The sequence below is a fragment of the Berghia stephanieae genome, chromosome 4 (genome assembly GCF_034508935.2).
Source record: "Berghia stephanieae isolate SIO BIC M18660-M18661 chromosome 4, UCSD_Bste_1.3, whole genome shotgun sequence".
Taxonomy (NCBI): Eukaryota; Metazoa; Mollusca; class Gastropoda; order Nudibranchia; family Aeolidiidae; genus Berghia; species Berghia stephanieae.
Window position 1 is genome coordinate 77,799,079 of NC_088363.1, and position 23,517 is coordinate 77,822,595.

General features: G+C 34.8%; 1 protein-coding gene across 2 annotated transcripts in view; it reads left to right on the forward strand.

The window, feature by feature from the left end:
• The window catches only part of LOC144971309 (protein RCC2-like), a 31,157-nt gene extending 11,532 nt beyond the window's left edge, over positions 1-19,625 (forward strand). For both annotated transcript variants that reach the window (XM_078911954.1, XM_078911955.1), the window contains exons 3-11: positions 210-350; positions 813-944; positions 1,657-1,745; positions 3,770-3,884; positions 8,842-9,008; positions 9,716-9,896; positions 10,494-10,599; positions 12,213-12,285; positions 14,170-19,625. In XM_078911954.1, the coding sequence (XP_078768080.1) occupies positions 210-350; positions 813-944; positions 1,657-1,745; positions 3,770-3,884; positions 8,842-9,008; positions 9,716-9,896; positions 10,494-10,599; positions 12,213-12,285; positions 14,170-14,343 (1,178 nt within the window). In that variant the 3' untranslated portion in view covers positions 14,344-19,625. The remainder of the gene's footprint in view (positions 1-209; positions 351-812; positions 945-1,656; positions 1,746-3,769; positions 3,885-8,841; positions 9,009-9,715; positions 9,897-10,493; positions 10,600-12,212; positions 12,286-14,169) is intronic.
• Positions 19,626-23,517: the final 3,892 nt, after the last annotated feature.

A 23,517-nucleotide genomic window follows, 5' to 3' on the forward strand; every position in this document is an offset into this window, starting at 1 on the left:
CATTTGACTTTTAAAACATCTTTAAGCCTTTGGGTATTCTTATGTGGATTTAATTAGTGAATATTATTGATTTATTTGTTGGATTAAATAGGAAAAAAATGGATATATAGGACCTGCCAAGTTCGTAATCGGAAGCAGAAAAATGTGTAATAATACTAGAGTTACACTTGGCTTTATTTGTTTTTAATCATTTCTTATTTTTCTAACAGTGAAAAATGTTGGTGGGCCAAATCTATGGGGACCACATAGGATGTCTTCAATGAAAGACATCAAAATTCGCACAGTTGTCTCAGGTAGCAGCTCTGCACATTGTGTTGTTATTTCTGATGAAGGCAGGGTGTACACGTTTGGTAAGTTATCTTCAAAACTTTTAGTGACTTGAGTTTATATATACATTTGGTTATGTCACTTTTTACCCAAGTCATTAGAATTCAAACATTTGGATTCTAATTTGATCTTTATTTGAGATATTTATAAATCTTCAGGTCTGCCACTTATTTTGATAAAATTAAGAATTTTTTATTCTTTTCATTATTTCTTATTCTTCTGTTTTGTTATTATTATTATTATTATTATTATTATTATTATTATTATTATTATTATTATTATTATTATTATTATTATTATTATTATTATTATTATTATTATCATTTTGATTTAAACTTTAAAGTCAAATAAAGTGATGGAAACATTTTTGTTTTCCTTACTCTTATATCTAACTCCATTTCAAACTGCTGTATCTGTTCTATAGCCTTTGAATGTATTATAAATATATGTTTAAAAATAACAAGACATCTTTTTATCTATGGTAGGTCGTAATGAAAAAGGACAGCTTGGTATTGGCAGCACAGATAGAAAAGACGTCCCTGAGGTGGTGGAAGCTTTGGATGGTTTAAATATAGTGGATGCTGCTTGTGGAAGGAAACACACATTATTCCTTACAGGTAAATTCCTTTTTAAGATCAAAAGTTAATAAAGGCATGCTTTTTTTCCAAGAAGAAAAAAAACGTTCGTACAGAGAAGCTGAAAGAATATCTCGAGGTTAGGCTTTTTTATGGATAGACAGTGTAAAAATATTTCAATATAAGTCCCTTTCAACACTCTCTCATAAACCATTGTCCATAAAATGACAACCTGCAATTCTACTAGTGTTCAAATCTGTGCTAAATCATTAATTTGATAAAATTTTGAATTTTAAAGACGTCATTCAAGGAGTCGCTTTCAATAACATAACATATGTTAATTTTAGTTTGAACAATAACATTAACACAATTTGCTTTGTTTACAACTATTTATAATTACAATTGCTTTTATCTTCTTAATGAAATAGAGGAATGATTTACCCAACAAGTTCAGAATTTGTTAACTTCATTAAATAATAATAGTAATAATAATATACTTTATTCATCCAAAAAAAAAAAAAAAATGGAAATTCGTTTACATATATATAGGTTCTAGATGTCAAGAGTTTCTTGGTTTGTGCCGTATAAATTAAGAGACTGACAGTTTAAAAATCTTTATATGGAGATGCCATCCTTAGGCTTCTATTCTATGTTAAACTTTAGTTTTCTGACCCTGCAACAGTTTTCAAAAATCTTTGGTATTTTTCTTTCTTTTTTCAATGTTTTTTTTTTTATCTATTTCCTCTTCCTTCAGAAACTGGTTCAGTTTTTGCATGTGGTGAAAACAAAATGGGTCAGCTTGGTTTGGGTAATCAGAGTGAGCAAGTTCTTGTCCCAACTAGTGTGAGTATTTTTTTTTCTTCTGCTCTTCTTCTCCTTTATCCTACTGTATCCAGTAAATTAAATTTGTGTGCTTGTAAAGTCGGCGACTATTCAGATTTACCCGAATGCTTTGATTAACACATTGTTGATATCTGATTCCATTCTTTCCTTAGATGTTTGGCTGAAAATATGACAAGAAAATTTTTAATCATTTATTTGCTTTATATGTTAATTACATTTAAATGACTTTATAGTTGAATTTATTATGTAAAACTTTTTTTTTTCCAATAGTATGAATGGGAGGAAAGGGGGTGTATCTATATTGTTGGATTAATGAATGTAGTCTGTTTTATAAAAGAAAAAAAGAATGGATGGAAAAAGAGAAAAAAATATCTCAGAATACAGTGCAGCCCACTTAATATAACCTTGTTTATAACAACACCCTTTCTTTTGAGACACAGTGTCCAATTCTTAATTTTTTTCTATTTGTCATTTGTAATTGAAAGGTCATGATAAACACATAAATTTAGTAAAAACCTGGTATAGCAACATTGATTTGGCAACAATCGCCAATTTCAAATAAAATCAATAGTCAATCCAATGAAACATATATCCAGTCCCCTGTGAGCCTGTTGATGAAGACATATTCTGTAGATGTGGCAAAACGAGACAGTGCTAGCTGAGCTGGTGCTTTGCGTTGCACAAGTGTTCACTAGGTGATCGACTGCTATATGACATTTGCTTGTGCCATGACAGTTGACTATGCCTTGGTTATAAGTATAAGAATTTTCGCTTTTGACCCGCCTGCTATCATTGTCTCTACTGATCGCTGGTTACGACTATGAATACAAAAACAAATCACAGTGTTCACTCATATTTCTTCCAGGTTGAAGAGAAAAGCATTGACTATATAATACCCTTGGTGCATCAGTGAGTGCCACGGCAGTCAACCTACTAGTGAATGCATGTACAACTCATAGTACCATATATGCTAGACTTTTGTCTTGCTTTGCCTCATAAATGGGATATGCTTTGGGATTCGTCTCAACTGCTTGACCACGATCACCAAGAACCTGGAGAAGATCGACATCGAAAAGCATGGGTTTGAACAACAGAAAAAAAGCAGTGAATGCTGATGTTGATGCATCTGATGGTGCTGATGTATTTCAAGCAGAGTTGAGTGATCAATGCACCGGTGTAGTGGCCTTTCATTATGTATGAGGCAAAGATAATTATAGACAAGCTAGGAGCCATTGGATTCAAGCAAGCAATGACGGCCTCTTGTCATTTCAAGATGCTGCATGATAGCCCGCTAGTGTTGAAATTGTCAATGTAAATAGCTAGGAAAAAACAGCCATAGTCAAGTACTCTTCCCCCCCCACCCCCTCTTCCATTATTGGTTGCTCTGTCACAACAACATTATTCCTGGTCTCGATGATGTTGCTATAAAGAAATTGCACTATATTTTGTTTGTCATTACGAAAGCTAAAAAGTATACTATGCAAGCAAATTTGTCATCAATGACATTTTAATTTAAAGAAACATCTTTTGGCTACTTTTTATTTATTTATTTATTTATTTATGGATTGAAAGGTTCTTATATAAAATTAATTTTACAAATAAAAAGAGAAACCTAAACTCATTTATTTTGTTGGGAAATTGGGTCAGTTACCGATTGATTTAAATGAAATTGCTTTCGTCCAATTTAGAATTGTTGATTGGTTTGAATTGTCTTGTGATGAAAAGTTGGACATCCTTTTCTCGCTGTAAGATTTATTAATGGATATTATTTTTCACTTATAAAATCTGGAATATTATTAAGTCAACTTATAATTTCTTTTTGGGAGAAGTACATTTTCCTCCTATTGAAAATTAACAATTATTTATCTTTTCATTTGGTTTATCTATTATTATTATATTTATTAATATTATTATTATTGATATTTTTCTTGTTGTTTTTATCTTTTTTTTTCTTCAATCAAGGAGGATAGTCATTGTTTTTTTTTTTGATGTTTCATGGATTACAATAATTCCTTGATACACAGATTCATTATAGAGGACCTCCCATTAGACGCATTGCTTGCGGTGGTGAATTCAGTGTCATTTCAGATATAAATGGAAATGTATACACTTTTGGATGCCCTGAGTATGGACAGCTTGGTAAGACTATCAGACGTTTCAATCTCAGTTGTTAAAATTTTAGGGACAGAAATTCAAATTAACAATGTCAACATGCCTGACTGGAGAGTCTTGTTTTCGTTTTGCTCTTACATTTACGTGATTTGAGTGATATTTATGTGACATCATGCCTGGATTTTAATAGCATCTAATTTTGTGATATCCTTGTGGTTTTATTGATATTCATATTAACAATTTCTAACAGGATTTTTCTAAAATTTCAACATTTAAGTATTGATTTTCCCTAGTCGAACATAGTTTTAAACTTCTATTTGTTTACAGCCATATTGGAAATTTTATTCACTGTGCTTAACAATTACCATGTACATAGATCTATTTATAATAATACTAATTTCATGAACAGACTCATAGGGAGTAGATGAAAACAATGCCCTATCACCACCGTCAGTGATCACCGGCCAACTCCATGCCCGTTATCCTATGACGTTAATCCTCACTTAAATTAATCAACACTCATCCCCCTTCCACCCTGTGTGGTGTCCGGGGTCCCTCAACTGAGAGGGTCAAGAATAGCCCAACGCCAAGCCAGCGTGTCGTAAAAGGCGACTAATGGTGTGTGATTCCCCCATCTTTGAGTCACCTGGTCCTCCAGGTTGGGGGTTGGCAAAGGGTTAACACCCCTTTCCGTTAAACTCAAATTGTTACAGAAACACAGACAGACAAACCAAATCCTTTTTTTAGCTTGGGCGACCGAAGAGTTTCTGGAATTACAGAATTTATGAAGGACAACAGACAAAACCGAAAGGACTCTGCTGACCGATGACGTCTTCGCCAAACAAGCAGCTTCGAATTGCGTCGTGGAACGTTCGCACCATGTATGAAGCAGGAAAAAGCTCTCAAGTTGTGACTGAGATGAGAAGATATAGGCTGCATATACTTGGAGTAAGCGAAACCCACTGGATACAATCCGGACAGAAACACCTCAAGTCTGGGGAGAAGATTTTATATTCAGGGAGAGGGGACGGGATTCATACACAGGGAGTAGGAATAATTCTAAGCAAGTTTGCCCAGAAGTCACTGAGAGGATGGGAACAATGCGGAGAAAGGATCATCATGGCGTCCTTTACAACACGGAGTAAGAAGATCAGCATGAACATTGTACAGATCTATGCCCCAACAAATGATGCAACAGATGAGGACAAAGGTACATTTTATGGTCTGCTACAACAAGTCATTGACAAGTTGCCAAGGAAAGACATCAACATATTGATGGGAGATGCTAATGCAAAAGTGGGACAGGATAACGTAGGCTATGAAGGTATCATGGGACGTCATGGCATGGGAGAAATGAATGATAATGGTGAGAGATTTGCAAATTTCTGTGCATTCAACAGTTTGGTGATTGGAGGATCAGTGTTCCCCCATAAGAGGATCCACAAAGCAACTTGGGTCTCACCAGATGGTGTGACAGAGAATCAGATTGATCATTTTTGTATCTCTCGTAGATTCAGACGTTCATTGGAAGATGTGACAGTACGGAGAGGGGCAGATGTTGGATCAGACCACCACCTGCTATTGGCAAAGCTTAAGCTCCGACTCAGAAAACACGGGGCCAGATCACATACAAGAAGAAAATTCGAGGTGAATGCACTTGATGGGGAAAAGAATGAGGAATTCAAACTACAATTGAGTAATAGATTCCAACCTCTTACTGAGCTCGAGGAGGACATAGATGTAGAGTCACATTGGGCAAAGATCAAGGAAGTCTACATAACAACTTGCCACGAGGTATTGGGGGTAAAGAAATCGGAACATAAAGAATGGATAAGTCCAACCGCCTTGGACCTTATTGAAAAGAGGAGAACAAGGAAGGAACAAGTGAATGCAAGCCGAACAAGGGCTTCAAGACTGGATGCACAAGAGCAGTATCGAGCCACAGCTAAGGAAGTCAAAAGATCTGTGAAGAAAGACAAGGAAGCATTCATGAACAGACTTGCAGAGAAAGCAGAAGCAGCAGCGACTGGAGGACACATGAGGATCCTTTATCAAACTACCAAGACACTTGCTGGAAAATATGGGAAACCAGAGGTACCAGTCAAAGACAAAGATGGGAAAACTATTTTTGGAAAAGAGGCTCAATCTGAACGATGGAGGGAACATTTCAACTGCCTTCTGAACAGACCACCACCAGACAAGGAATGAGCTACCAATTAGCTGTGATCCACCATCGATAGCAGAGAGTGTGGGTGCCATTAACAAGATGAAAAGGGGGAAAGCTGCTGGACCAGACCAGATTCCACCGGAGGCTCTAAAACTTGATGCGGAAAGAAATGCTGAGGCCCTGCACCCACTATTTGAGAGAATCTGGAATGACGGGATATTCCCAAAGGATTGGAAGGAAGGACATCTTATCAAGCTTCCAAAGAAAGGGGACCTCAGTAATTGTAATAATTATCGAGGCATCACTCTTCTTTCTATCCCAGGAAAGGTTTTCAACCGTATTATTTTAGAGAGAATTAAGAATGCAACAGATGCTAAACTGCGGGACGAACAGGCAGGTTTTCGGAAAAACCGTTCAACCACCGACCAGATTGCCTCTCTGCGAGTCATAGTGGAACAGTCTATAGAATGGAACTCTCCTCTTATTGTCAACTTTCTGGATTACGAGAAGGCTTTCGACAGTATTGACAGAGCAACATTGTGGAAAATTCTGGCACATTATGTCGGAAAAGATAGTAAACCTCATTAAGGAAATGTATGAAGGATCAAGTTGCAGGGTTGTACATGAAGATCAGCTTACTGACAGCTTTGAAATTAAGACTGGTGTCAAGCAGGGATGCTTGCTCTCTCCATTCCTGTTCATCCTTGCCATTGATTGGCTAATGAAGGAAACCTCCAAAGGGAGAAGAAATGGGATACAGTGGACCCCTGGACACAGTTGGATGATCTGGATTTTGCAGATGATCTGGCTCTTTTGTCCCACACCCAGGACCAGATGCAAGCAAAAACCACAATTATAAACAGCCTCTCGGAATCAATTGGTCTAAGAATTCACCCTGCAAAGTCAAAGGTCTTGAGGATAGGTACGCGTCAAAGGGAGCAGATCAAAGTAAAAGATCAGGAACTCGAAGATATAGACACTTTCTGCTATCTCGGAAGTATAATTGACAAGGATGGAGGCACGGAAGCAGAGGTGAAAGCACGAATAGGAAAGGCACAGGCTGCATTCACATCTTTGAACAGAGTTTGGAGAACTAAAGATATCTCCCTTCAACTAAAGCTAAGACTTTTCAACTCAAACGTGAAGTCTGTCCTACTGTATGGATGTGAAACTTGGAACGCATCACAGGCATGTATGAGGAGGGTACAGATTTTCGTAAACAGGTGCAAGCGTAAGCTACTCAGAATAAAATGGATGGATAGAATAAAAAATGAAGAAGTATGGAAAAGAACACAGCAGAAACCAGTGGGAGAGGATATAGGAAGAAGACGATGGAGGTGGATTGGACACACGCTTAGAAAGAATGCCTCAACTATAACAAAGAAAGTATTGGACTGGAACCCTCAGGGCAGAAGATCAAGGGGAAGGCCACGAGGAACATTGAGAAGAATTAAAGAAGCTGATATACAGAGAAGTGGTAAGACCTGGAATGAGATAAAAAAGTTGGCTCAGGATAGAGAAGGATGGAAACTGTTTGTCTGTGGCCTATACCCTGACCCAGGGTGAAAAAGGCATTGATGATGATGATGATCCCCCTTCCAATTTAATCACTTCAATACATACTCCTCACCATTCTTTGTCAAATGTCAACATTGTCCGTGACATACAGTATGAAATGAAGGACCACTGTGACAACAGCTCGCAGCAACAGCATCTTTTCGAGCAACAGGCACATAGTGCTCATACAAATATAAAAATCGGATTACTAAATGTTTGATTGTGCCCTAGTAAAACTCAAGATATAATTGACATAGCTGCAAAATCTTACGATTTTTTTGTAATTTTACCAATTTTAGACAAATAACGGAGCCAAATACGAAAATATGTAATTGTATGGAAAATTACATGTTTTTAATTCTCATACTTAAATAATGATAATTATAATAATATTAATAATAATAATAATAGTAATAATAATAATCATAATAATAATAATAATAATAATAATAATAATAATAATTATTATTATTATAATTATAATACATAAATAATAATAATAATAACTACTACTTCTTCTTCTTCTTCTTCTTCTTCTTCTTCTTCTTCTTCTTCTTCTTCTTCTACTACTACTACTACTACTACTACTACTACTACTACTACTACTACTACTACTACTACTACTACTACTACTACTACTACTACTGCTGCTGCTACTACTATATAATGATAATAATAATGATAACAATAAAAAAAAAATAAAAATAAAAATAATAATAATAATAATGATAATGATGATGATGATAGTAACAATAATAAAGCATTTCTACAGTGCATAAGCATGACGATGTAGCGTAGTGATCATCAATGTCAAATTGAGGTTTTTTGTACAAGACTTCAGAAATTAATAATTTCCTTGTCAAATTACTAAAAATTGACATGAGAATTACTAAATTTGAAGTTTTCAATTTGGCAGGTATGAAACGACATGATTGAAGATCACAAAATGATGTAAGTTCTGAAAGCAATTACACACAAGGCTTTATTTCCATGCATTGGGAGGAAAGGTGGTGGAATTGCTGCAATCATTTACAACTTGTCACTCTTTGATAAGATATCATTCCACCTTGAGGATTTTAGAAACTTTGAGTACGCTGGATTTGCCATTCATGAAATAAAAAATGATTATTTGTCTGTTATAGATTATTATTATTCCATTATTAGTCTACTTCAGATGATAGAAAAAAAAAGTACTAAATATATAGGCTATAGAATGAAAAATAATGACTCGAATCCCCTTCCTCTACTCCCTAAATGCAGGTCACAATACAGATGGCAAATACTTTGTGACAAGCACTAAACTTGAATTCCAGTGTGAGATCACCCCCAGGGTGATTACAGTGTTTTTGGAGAAGCACAGGGATGGGCATGTCACTCCTGTTACAGATGTCAATGTCCGAGAGATTGCCTGTGGAAGCAACCATGCGGTAAGATGAGGCTTGGACCTATTATATAGGGACTAATTGTTTTCCTTATTCAGTTTTATAAAACACTTTTTAGATTATGTAATTGAAATTTGGTCCATATTTTCCTTCAACAGTAATGCTATATTTGTGGAAATTTAGAGAACTGATGCATTTGTGACCAGCGTCTGGTCAGGAAATGAATGTGAGGTCATGTGGTATTCCTGTCCTTAGACTGCTTGTGGGAGATAAGGAAATTAAAAAAAAAAAACTTTCATGGGGACTGTGAGTTCCAGGCTTATAGACAATGACAAATCAACCAGGTAGACGTCACATAGTTATGATTTTATATTTCTCAATGGAGAAATCTTGCTTTGACCTCTAGTCTAATTACAAAAGATAGTTATGCAGAAAACAGGCTGTTCATGTAAACTGAAAATATCTTGCTGTCACGGGACCAGTAGATCTATTTTTCAATTGAGCTAGTTCTGATATCTTATCCTAATTACTTGTAGAAATGGCTTATTCATAGAAAATATTGACTTCACCCCTGTATGGATCTGAATGCGTAATCTTATGTTGAAATAGGTTTTCAAGGAGGAAAACAAAAATAAACTGTTTTTATGTTTGTTTAATGTCTGGTCAAAGTGATAGCTGTGTTTGAGATACTTTAATAGTAGATATTGGTACTAAAAAAATCCTTTTATATTTTGTTTTAAAAAAATATAAAGCTTGTGATTGACAGTAAAAAGAGAATGTTTTCCTGGGGCTTTGGCGGCTATGGCAGGCTTGGTCATGCTGATCCCAAAGATGAAATGGTCCCCAGATTAATCAAGTTCTTTGATGGACCTAGCAGAGGGGCTGTGTCTGTGGCTGCTGGATCATCTTATTCACTGGCACTCAGTGAGCATGGTAGGTGATTTACTATGTTACTTTTAGAGTAAACATTGGTATATGCAGATTTCTTTGCGGGTCACATTTGACCAGATCTGATTTTACCCTTCATGTTTACATGTTTATAACTAAGTGGCCGTCTGCAGTATGTATACAACGATATTACTACAAAAATATGTTGTCTCATTTTCTATTTTTGACAATGATCTTTCCATCTGTGAATGTTTATTTTGTAACTTAGAGTTTGAAAAAGCTTTTCTGTTTAAAATTATGCTGATCCATTGCAAGTGTTATGATATTTGTTGATAGGAAGGACATTCCTACAATACAATAGCCAATATTGATTAAAATGCTCAAAGATTCTAATGCTTTACACTTGCTAGCATTGATATGCTTATTTCAGATAAAGAAATATAGATTTCTTAATTATTCATCTTGTATCCAATTCAGCAATCAGTTATCTCAAGCCCACCAGCCAATTTGTATATTTGTAATCGTGCTATGAGTTGATTAGTCAGGATAAATCTGTTTCAATGATTGGACCGAATAATTTTTTTTAGTATTTAATACATGAAATTGTATTGATATTTCAAAATGATTATTTCTGCTTCCAAGGTGCATTATATTTCTGGGGCTTGACAAAGTCTGCAGGAGAAGCCACAATGTATCCAAAACTGGTCCAGGATCTCAGTGGATGGAAAATTAGGAGCATTGGAACAAGGTAGATTGACTTGGAAATTTTCATTAACAATACAAACATAAGTCATGACAGAAAATCTCTGCCGTTGTTTTTTTTTTTTTTTATAAATCAAAAGTCTTACTCTGTCATCTTAGGTAGATTAACAATCATGATTTAGTAATCAGTATAATCTCAAAGCCATCATCTTCACCTTAGTCATAAAATCTGAAATGTGGAAACAATATTTACTCAATACTAAAGGGCTCTGTTCTGCTAAGGCACGGTTTGGGTCATTTCTTTTTAAAAGTTTAATTAGCTATACTGGCCGGTTTTAATTATTCTATATCATCATCATAGGATTTAAAAAGAAAAATTTTTTGGTGAAAAAAATACATTGTCTGTGTTGATACCCATTTTGCGTCCTGATTTGGTGGTCTGGCTTGAAAAAGAATAACAATCTCTTGACAAATGTTCCGCAAAAACCAATGAAATAATAACTTCCATAATCTTCCCTCTTATCAACATTGTAGCATTTTGTGTCACCATGGAAAGATCTTTACAGCTTTAGCTTATGGGATTTGTATTAGAACATTACAAAGTTGCGAATAAAAATTTTATGACAAAATTGGTGTTAAAAAAAGTTACTCATATCCTTTCAAAAAACCTCTCTATGGTGAAATAATACATATCTCTGTGACGACTGTGGAAATTTTCAAACAATTTCATGAAATAGATTCTGAGAAATATTTCTCACAGTATCCTATTACTCCTAGAAATATGACATGTCAAGAAAATAGTAAAATAGCATTCCATTTTTCACACTTTTCTTTCTACCTATACCCTTTTCGATCCTGTTTTTTTTTGTACCTTTAAAGTAAATTTTGAGAAATTGCACTTCAATGATATTATTTCTAAGATAATAATATATCGTTTTCCACCAAAATCTTAAAATCAATTTTTTAAAGGATTTATCCTAATAATTAGACCAAAACCACACTTTACGTGATAGAAAATTTGTTACTGGCCAATGATGATGATGATAATAAAAATAATATCTTAATTGTCCATAAAGGCAATTATTCATTTATCACAGCAAAAGATTACAAATAATCTCACATAGACACTAATAGATCCCCAATGCATGCCCCCCCCCCCCCCTCTTTCTCTCTCTCTCTCTCTCTCTCTCTCTCTCTCTCTCTCTCTCTCTCTCTCTCTCTCTCTCTCTCTCTCTCTCTCTCTCTCACTCACAAAAACACACACTTACAGATGTATAAATAAATAAAACAATAGATACATTGTAGCATTCAAAACTGTCATCAGAATTTCATAATCTTATATTATTGCTATATATCTGTTTTGAGTTGTCGTAGGTGATCATATGCATTGCTTGTCTTGGCTCTCTTCAATTCAGTACCAGTTTGCAAACCCAAATAGATTAAAACCCTGTATCAAGCTGCAAAGACAATTATGAAAATCCAACTATTCTTGTTAATAAAAAAGATGTTTTAGATTTTAGGTTTCTCTTGTCTTTGTTCACCAAGCTGTTTTGTCTCAGAGTTTGAGTCATGCTTGTCATTATTTCAAAACTATTTATTTTTGTCTATCCATAAATGTATGAATTTCATGAACAATCTTTATTTTTTATTTCCTCACAGCAACAAGAGCATAGTTGTTGCAGCTGATGAGAGTGTTGTCAGTTGGGGACCATCTCCTTGCTTTGGCGAATTGGTGAGTAAAATAAATATATAGTCCAAGCCTGTTTATTGGGACGGCTCAGTTCCTGACAAATCGTCCCAATTAAGCGGCAGTCATGAAATTGGGCAATTTTTCAGATTTGCCATAGTCCACTCTGCATTTATTCGCTATAATCAATCTGCATGTCAGTTATTGCAACAGCTTTTTTCTGACAGTGACAATTCATGTCATAATGAAATACAAGCACCTTAATCTACCTCTAACAATTAGAGACAAATCAAATTGTACAAAACAATTAACGAATATGCCACTCATAAGTTGCCACTCATTCCATAACTAAGCAACGGATTAAGAATGCACATTCTACCCATTCGTATCAATGAACAAACAATCCATTTGATGGTGACAGCCTTGAACAAACAAAGCCGTCACTCATTATCCATTGAACCGTGGTAAGTATTCCTGCAAACCTGGCATTGTGGCCATTAACCCATGAACATGACGATAGTAGTCGACTACACTGACAAGAGATGAACTATGACGAACGGTTCGACCACACATTTGAAAAGATTTGTATGAAACTGTGCCAGATAAGGCTGAAAGAAAAATACAAGAAAAAAACCAGCTTGCTTTAACTGAGGATCGAATCTCAGACTGCCTGATTATTGGTCAGATGTGCTCCTATTACACCACAGAGGTTACTCGACAGTTGAGACGATTTAAAGCTTATATATTCTTTTTGTATTTTTCTTTCTGCTTTGTCTGGCACTATTTCAGATCTTTATCTTACACTAGTGCCTGCTCCCTAACTTGTCACAGGCTTGAGAATAACTGTGCAACTAAGAATCAACAGACTGGACACCTTATCAATTTGACCTGTCATGAGTCCAGATCTGTTGTCTTTTCTAACGAAAGTTGATTCAACATATCTTTTGCAAAATCGAGATGTAGTGAATGAAGGCGCTAAGGAGAAGATATTCACCGGCTTGTGTAGTTTAGCGTAACTGGAATAACAGTGCCAGTGTGTTTTCTTTTGATGATCGAACTCCACTTCATGTATTTAGAGGAAAGGACACAGCAGCTGTCTATATTGATGAGGTATGGTATAGAACATTTGGTAGTCGCTATTTTTTAAGAACATGAGGAAATATCCTTTTTTTTTTCCAAACAACAGTGCAATGCCCTCCACAGCAATACAAACAAGGAACTTCTTGATGGACCAACCTTTGATGTTCTGGAATGGCCTGACATTCTCCTGATCTCAATCCAATTGAAAATGCTTGGGATGAGCTGGGAAGAAATTATCAAGTTGTTTCGAACATTGTAGATCCTGAGCAAGCATTAATTGATGAATGGGAACAACATCCCTCAGGAATTTTTCCTGAACCTTAACAACAACATGACATCTCTTTGCCAAGCTGTTATGAATGCAAATGGAAGTCACACAGTATTTTCAAAAATTTATCATTCTTTTTCAAGAATAAATCATATCTGAAGGCTTGATGATCCGGCCAACCATTCAAGGGAATTGATAACAAAATATACAATTCCGGAATTGAACTAATTTTACGATGGCCCTATATTTGTTGGAAGTTTCTCACAAAGCACAATAATCTGTGGAAAATTTGGACAAATAACAGGAACATATAAAAATTGGAATGATTAATTCATTCTTAGGCACATTATCTAGTTTAAAAACGCTGATGTGATTTTTTAAATCAGCTGGTGTAGTTGAAAGGTTTCAACTTATACATCTCCTCACACCCTCATTTCATCTTCTGCTTTTCCCAAAGAGCCTCACAACAGTTGATGCTTAAACCATGATTATATTTCCTTAGTGCAAGATTCATTTTCTTTTATTTGGTTTTTGTTATTTATTATGTCCTATTAAAGCTTTCTCTGCATCTTTCTTTTAAGGGATATGGAGAAGGTGGCATCAAATCTTCAACAATACCGAAGGAAGTCAAACCTTTGGAAGATGTTTACATCCACCATGTATCTTGTGGCTTCTCTCACACATTGATGATCGCCAGAATGGACAGCCAAGAGGACAAGGATGCTGTTGACAAATTGCCTGTGTACACGCCTTAAATGTTCAGGTTCATTTAATGTTTTTTGTTTGGAATAGAAATGTTACAGTTTCCATGGATGTGAATTCGCAGTTGTTATGGGGGAATATATTTAAACAAGTATTAAATCATTCAGATTCTTTTTGATGTTTTTATTTAAAAACGTTTTATTTTACAAGCTCGTGTTTATAAAAAATGTTTATTAATCACTTAGAGCCTGAATTATTTTTTCTCTCTAGAACCGGTCTATATTTCTCTTATTTTGATATGTCAAGCAGTCAAGTTCTTTCAAATATTTTTTATCCAGTTTCGTTATGGTTTTTGTTTATGATTTGGAGCTTGGATTAAATTTTCTCCCTTAAACACTGTTTTCAATTCTTTTAATTTCAGTGTTACTAATGATTTTTACTGATTCACTAGATGTGAAATTGATATAACAAATACGTGTTAATATTCAGTAAAATTGGAAACATCTCATTAATCCTATGCTTTGATTTGAATACCAGAAAAGTTGCAATAATCATATGGATAAACTTCTGTTCATTTTGATGTTTTATAGATTAAGCTTCATTTTCAGACTTTATTGCTGAAAATCAGGATTAAAACAAAATATTGGTTCCTCTGTAAAGTTTACAGTGACAAAGATTTTCTGGCAAAATAAAAGATAAAATAAATATTGGTCAGGTGTTGCTTGTTTTCTTAAAATAGTACTATGATAACATGCTAGTACTATTTTACAACTGATATGTGTTTTTGATATCGTCGTTTCCATCCATAATTGAAGATGTTATTTTTGAGCTCATTTCTGTTAAAAATATCTACTCTTTGGTTACCTCTGAGGAGATTCGAATTGAACAATATCAACCATATAACAGAACTGGTTTGTTTCTTTTAAATTAGATTTTCTTTTGTTATTAGTCTTGTGCTAAATGCAGACCTTATGATTTTTACTAGGAGAGTAGTGGGTTTTGGACAATGAGGCCTGAGATGCACAGATAGATTGCTTTTGGATCTACTTCTTGTCTCTGGTGCATTCACCCTTTTTATCTTACCTTTTTCCTAGATTCTTGTAAATTGAATCTAAATCTTTTATCAATTCCGTCAACTTCCTTTTATCTGGCACTCAAATAACCTGGTATTGATGCAAGTGCCTTAAACCGTGACACACATACAAAACAAAATAAGGTTCCTACCTAAATTCTATTTCACACATTTCCACATATCTTTATATATCAAGCCTTTTAAAAAAGTTGAGCCTTTCTTTTAATTGAATTTATTACGCGTCTTGTAGGCCAACCAGTTGAGCTGAGGAGTGGATCCAATTTGGTCTGTGCAAATTTATCTGTTTTGAGTCAATACTCAGTTGACAAAATGTGCCATTTGATCAGGTTTGCAAGTTCATAATTAGATTATGTTGTTTTTTCTTTGTTAAAGTTTAGAAATTCGAAATTTGAAATCGTAATCATTCCAAAAGCGATTTGTTAGAATTGTATTTTAAGATTTTTGATTCAAATGTTCCTCACCCCCCCCCCCCCCCCCCCCCCCCCCCGTAAATGCTTACTTGTGTTCATTTATTTTTATTGAACTTTTTTCATTAGGATGATCAATTTAATGCTGAGTACTGTTTTTGTACTTTCTTTGTTATATTGATATGTATTACCTTGGCCACACCGAATAAAAGATTTTTAATGAAAAGACTGTAAAAGTCTATGGAAGAAGGCTCATTAATTTTATTATGTACTGCTACAGAATGATCTGCTCTGTTCACTATTTTAAAAAAACTATCATCCTCCTTAAGGTATTGTAAATCTCAAAATTAAACAGATGTTGAAATTGTCCCTAATTTTTGAAATAAACATACCATTTTTAAAAAATAAAGTTTTGAAATAGTTATTTACGGGTATTGTTGTCAATGAGAATCTTAGTTATTCAAATGTTATGTAAAAATTAGTTGAATCATTGTATAACCCATTTCTCTCATCATTACCTTTCTTATTCATTTTCAATGCAAAATATAACCTCATAAACTACAAGCATTCTTTACATGTTTTACTGGTACTGTAGTTATTATTGTATATAAATATATTTTTTGTATTTCTTGAAATGCTATCTGCACATGATTTTTTGGGTGAATTTTGGCTACTTATAAAATATGTTTATTATGTTTCGAGTTATCGCAGGATTTTTATTTTGGTCATCTTCAAAATTATTTTTTCTTATAGTATCTGTAATGTTATAAAAACGTTTGGACTATGCTTTAATCATGGGCAGCAAAGCTAAAAAAAAACCCAATTTGTATCTATCCTTTACGAAAACATTGCATTCAGTAAAATTTTATTCTAACTTTTAAGAAATCATCAAATTGAAATGTTAAATGAATGTTTTATAAAGATTGCTATTGGTATTGTTACGCTGTCTCTAAGCTGTAGAAAATGAATGCAATATGTCACATTAAATATGATCAAAAAACTTAATTTTTATTTGCTCACATAATATGTTTAAAGTCAATGAGTGGGTGCTTTTTTATCAGGCCCAGACTGAAGGGAAAACAGTTGGATCTGTGTGTATCTGTCCCTTTTTTTTTTTCTTAAACAGATCATCTAGGTGTTGTTTCCAGTGTCTGATATGTGTTGCCAAAATATATCCCTTTTACCCAGGGTACTGTGTTGGTTTCTGGGTGAGAATTTTTATTGTTTCAGACTAGACACATGCTGCTGAGATTAAATCCTGTTCTTTCTATCTTTGAACTAGCTTTTTTTGAATATAGGCTCCTGGCTCAAGCTTGTTTGAAATTCTGTCAAACTTGATAATGTACCTCCATTTTGTATGCTTTGATACCGTCCAAGCCGATATTGGGGACACCGCTTTATTGGGGCATTTTTTTGGGTACATAATTTTTTCTATATAAAAAAAGGCATACCCTTTGGAATTCCCAGAGGCAGCCCGCCCCTTAATGGGACAAAATTTGACAATGACTGTCTCCATAACAGAGCTTTTTCATTGTCTTCAATCATTTAAAATTTAAAATGATGGTTCATAAAATGTAAATTATGAAACGGGACGGTCAGCCGGGGTGTGGTCGTACCGTAGCACACTAGAGACTAGTGTTAAGAGGGCTATGTCATGAGTCAATGGCCATGATACTAGGTTCACAGGTGAGCTGACCAATGGTACCATGGGTAAAGAGTGATGGCTTTGTTTGTTCAAATCTGTCACCACCAAATGGTTTGTTTGTTCAATGAGATGAGTGGCTGGACATTGCATTCTTAATCCGTTGTTTACTTATGCAACTGTTATGAGTGGCATATACTGCTCAATTTCATGGCCGCTGCTTAATTGGGACGATTTTTCGGGAACCGAGCTGTCCCAATAAACCGGCTTGGACTGTATAACCCAAAAGTTAAGTAGTTCAGAGCCTAAAGGCCCATAGAGCTCAAGCCAATTTCAGCACCATTTAACAGGCAGTAATAATTGCTAGCTTCCTTTTGGATATGATCAAGTCTAACTCAGGTACTTTCAATCAAATCTAACCGATTTAGCTACCCAAACAACTTAACCCAGAATTGCAACCATTTCCTGTATTGTTAGTCAAATGATCTATCAAGTGGGATAAAAATAAAATAGATACAGAATTTAATTTGTCTCAAAAGTCAAGTTTTCATCAGAATCAAATTGTTGTTCAAAATATGGGTTTGAGTATTGAATTTAAAAAAATTCTCCCTGCTGCAAAACTAAGCACTTTTCTGTTTGCTAATGGCCAAACATGGATGGAAAAGACAAATATAGAACCATTGCATATTTTCAGCATTTTCATTTGCTTCAATTTAGTTATGGATTTTTTGATGATGTGGTAATTTTTGTGTTCTTTAGATTTACCTTGTGTAGATATCTTCATTTTGGATTTGGATGGTACCCATGTTAGAATTTTTTTTCGGAGCCCGCTGACTCAATTATCAGGGTTACCGCCCAGCTATGTATCTGGGCTACCGGTAATCAACAGTATCCAACAGTTATTGGGTAATTGGATTGTATATAACTGTGGTCAAAAGCTGTTTGTACTAGATCATAGTATTCATATCTTGTCCAAAGGGTAATAGTCAATCACTTTCACCTTCATGCCACAGTAATCATGAGAAATTTTGGCATCAACGACCCTGTGGCTGTAACTTGACGATTTATATTCTACTTATACTTATTTTGGTTTGTTCAAACACAAGACAGGCTATTTATTTAATGCCTTAATTGATTTCCATTGGGGGTAATGTAAAACAGTAAAGCTAAATTCATAGTTGTATCCATCAATAAAGAGTTTACTGTAAATTAATTTGATGAAAATGAATCAGTCATTTTAGATTCCTCAATATTCTTACTCAAACCCCCCCCCCCCCCCCCCCCCCCGCCCCTCCTTGAATTAATGAGGGTAATTTTTAAAGACTTAACTGTTATTTACAAAATCTTTTACTTTTTAGTTCTAATAATCTCACTCTCTGCACCATTTAGACAATTATTAAAAAGTGGAGTACTAAATTCTAACAATTGCTAAGGAAAAAACAAGATTCGTTTTAACTATACACAAATTTTGAATAATGTCCATAAACGCTATAGATTTTTTACTTAAGCCATTTCTTTCCCTTCTCCATTATAATATTTTTGTAACTTTTCGAACTTTTATCCCAGTGGTGTATCTTTCTAAATTCTCAGTTGAATGATGTTTTAAAAAAAATAAATATAAAATTTGGCATTGCAATACTGCTGTACACTAACAAAATGCATTTTAAAAAATTTGGCCAGATCTTTTTTTACTTCATACATCTAAAAAAGATGAGCGCCAGCTTGTCAAACATTCTCATACCTGAGGAATTTTTGAAAAGTCCCACATTCTAGAGTTTTCGAAAAGTTTGTTAATTCATTGACAATTTGAAGTAAAATTTTACTGGCCAAAATGAAAAAAAGTATTTTGTCGACGTATGGCATTTTACCTCACATTGATTATAAAATGTTACTTTGTAAAATTGACTCGTAAAGTATTGCTTTCACTTTCAGTTTCAATTGTGAACTTAACAATGGACATATCAATGCCTAAAATTGAAAAAAAAGATCATTAATAGTTTAACAAAATTTCAAGTTTTAAATAGATAGATGATGTATCGTTTTCTCATTTCATGTATGTTTACTTCATTAATGGTTTCATGACATTGGGACGACAGCATTAGAATTTTTTTTTAATTTCTTTTTTTTTTTTTTACAAAAATATCATTCTCATTTTTATATTCAATAAACATACCATACACAAATCGAAATAAATCCTTACTTTTTCCCTTCCTCTTTTAAACTGGGATTTAGAAACCAGGGGTAATTATAGCCTTGTTTTCAAATGGGGTAATTGAATAAAATAAGTCTCACATTTACATATTAAGCGCCTACCCATAAATAAATTACTGGGTGGGGATCCTGACCTCCCATAGCGGGCAGGGAGGTACATACTGTGTCTTCTATCCCCTTATATCTGTTTTCCAACATGCTTTCTGTCTTTGTCTTGGAATGAGATTACTTGGTTTTGTCCTGGCTCTGGCCGGAGTCCTAGCTGAGAGGGAAACAGTCAAATGCATAGTTATTGTTTTGGGAGATGATATTTTTTTCCTTGTAAATCATCTCTCTGTTATGTATTATTATTTTTATTTTGAATGTATAATGTAAGCATTTGAGTGTATTCCTCTTTGTTGGATTTTGTGCTTGTATCTGGACTTGTAGGTGATTTCAAACTAAGTACATTGGTGGTATGCTCTTGGAATCTACATCTGATCCCTATTTGTTCTCAGTTCCCCTTTGTCTTACTTTTTCTTGGGTGCTTTAATTGTAATTCTAGAACTTTTTACTATCCCATTTTCTTCCTTTTTACTGGCGCTGATATAACCTAAATGTGTTGCAAGCGCCGTAAAACCCTTAAAAACAAACAAAACAAACAAATAAATTACACTTGTATAGCGCTTTCATCAAAACCACAAAGCGCTTCATAAACATAGTTCCCCTATCAGGCGTTTAGTTTACAATCATCGAAAGAACATAGACCACATTCACAACTCCAAACAAGACAAACAAATCCCACACAAGCCGACATCGGCTTGCAGTTTTTGCAAACACAACGGCTTATTGTCATGACCTTTGCGTTTTATTCTTAGTTATTCCACTTGCAGAAGACAAAGTGAACGTGAAATATATATATATATATATATATATATATATATATATATATATATATATATATATATATATATATATATATATATATATATATATATATATATATATATATATATATATATATATATATATATATATATATACTTATATGTGTTTGAAAAGTGAATGTGTATTTAGAGACATAATATGATTCTGCCCCTTGTTCAGCGTCATATGGAAGGATGAGTTCCACATGAAAAGAAAAAAAAAAAAAGGAGTCATTTATAAAGACGGGTTCAGATCAGAAAAGTTTGTGTTTATTTGATTTTAAGAGTTTTGACGGCGTGCACACATTTGGGTCATTTTAGCACAACATATATACAATTTAAAGCATACGATTAAAAAGTTAGACAAAGGGGAATGGTTCAAATAGAGAACCGATGTAGTTTTTGTACTTTTGAGATTACCTAAAAGTCTCATCCAGACACACGCACAGGCTCCCACTGAGAGAAACGCACTTAAATGCCAACAAATCATAATATTCAGAACAAAAAAAAAAAAAAGATAACAGTTCACAACAGAGAGAAGATTTACAAGGGGAAAAAATATCTCCCAAAACTACAACTATTCATTTGTGTTTCCCTCAAAACCAACGACTTCGGCGAGGGCCAGGACAGACCAGTATGTAATTCCATTCCAGGACAAAGTCAGAAGGCAAATTGGAAAACGGATATAAGGCGGGGGAGGGGTGAGGACAAAAGATCCCACCCAGAAGTTGAGGGTCATCGAAATCAGAAGAGTCATTATCGTCTGGATAAGCCAACTCTCTCTCTCTCTCTCTCTCTCTCTCTCTCTCTCTCTCTCTTTCTCTCTCTCTCTCTCTCATTCCCTTTCCTACATCTCTCTCTCTCTCTCTCTCTCTCTCTCTCTCTCTCTCTCTCTCTCTCTCTCTCTCTCCCCCCCCCCACACTCTCGTCACAGGATTCGAGTTTAGCAATATTGGCGGGAGCGACTGGTACTGGTAGGATCTTCTTCTACTCCTCGATTGGACATATAATGTTATCCGTTTTATATCGTCACTTTCCTCCTAAACATTTTTTTTTGTCCAGGCACTGGCTTTGGGCCCTTTTCCAAAAGTCTGGCAGTCATATGATATTACCCTTCATACCACGTGAATCATCTCTCTAAATGTCTCTATATTAGTGTTCGATATCATTTGAGTGCACCCGATTTAGTGAGGGTCCTGCAGGTAACTTTATGTTGGCCATAGTTGGTAGAAAGTCGCTGGAATCTACCTTCGAGATCTATTCCTATTTTTATTACCTAATCTCGGGTTGCCTTTGAGTTTATGGTGTTCTGGGCATTGAACTCTGAATCTATCCATCCGATGTTTTTCTTCTTTTTAAATTCTTTCTTCTTCTTATTTTTTTTTCTTGTGAACCAGCTTCCTTTTATGAGGTTCTGAAATCATCTTTTATTATCGGAGTGGTTATTCGTCAGTACTGACCCCCAGGCGCTGGCACATGCTGGTCAGTACTGACGAACACGCACGAACGCCTGGGGGCCAGTACTGACTAATAGGTACTGGTGCCTATTGATCAGTTCTGACCTGGTCACGGGCGTTGGCGCCTGTACTGACGGTACCAAAATTATGAGAAATGCCATTTTTTAAGATAACTTGCTCTACGACAAATAAATCCGCATTTCCTGTGCTCAAAGGAAAACAATTTATTGCGTATTTATTCCCTGACCCACGATTTAAAATATGCCGGTTGAGGGAGCTGTAATCACTGCATGAAAATTGTCCTAAAATCGAATATTGGTAATTCATGGATTGCTTCCCTTGATTCAGTGATTCTCTTACTCCTTGGTTTTCTCTTCTCCTAATAATCATCATTATCATCATCCTCAGCATACTCAGCACCACCACCACCACCATGTCACCATCAGCAGTACCAACACCACCACAATCATCACCATCATCGTCATCACCATCATCATCATCATCATCACCATCATCATCATTCATCATCATCATCATCATCATCATCATCATCATCATCATGTCCCGCCCTTCACTGCGCTAGCGGCAAGTCGATTTAAATGACCCTCATCTTGGTAAAAAAAACTCTCAAACCTTGGACTTCGCGATTATTATTATTATTATTATTATTATTATTATTATTATTATTATTATTATTATTATTATTATTATTATTATTATTATTATTATTATTATTATTATTACAAGTTCAGGGGGTAGAGCGAATTAAAAACATAGGAATTAGTGGAGCCACGGTATCAAGGGAAATAATCCACGAAATACTATTATTCGATTTCAGGACTAATTTAATGCACTGGTTACAGGGACCTCTTGCGGCGTATTTTAAATCGTGCTCCAGAGAATAAAATGGTGTCTTTTTGGGCAGACACGCGTAAATAGGACCAAATCTCATGAGACTATAGGTTTATGCCTTAAAAACCAATGAGAAGTGAATAAAACTCGAAGGCTTTAGATCAGAAATGATCATAAAAACCGAGCGAATCTGGGGTAAAGCTGTAGAGGCTGTTTAATAATGCCCCATACTTGTAGTTTTGATATTCCATACATCAGAATGCATATTCTCTTCTTATTTAATATCTGACGCATGGTTTTAAAAAGTAAAGAATAGCTTAATGTACACTTCCGAATGAATTGTATCCAAAAGCAGTCGGTCTGAAATTTCATGAATTACTTCCCTTGATCCAATTGCAACGTTACAACCCGTTTTTTGTACTACTACTACTACTACTACTACTACTACTACTACTACTACTACTACTACTACTACTACTACTACTACTACTACCACTACTACTACTACCACTACTACTACTACTACTACTACTACTACTACTACTACTACTACTACTACTACTACTACTACTACTACAGCAACTACTACTATTATAACTACTACTACAACTACAACAACAACAACAACAACAACTACTACTACTACTACTACTACTACTA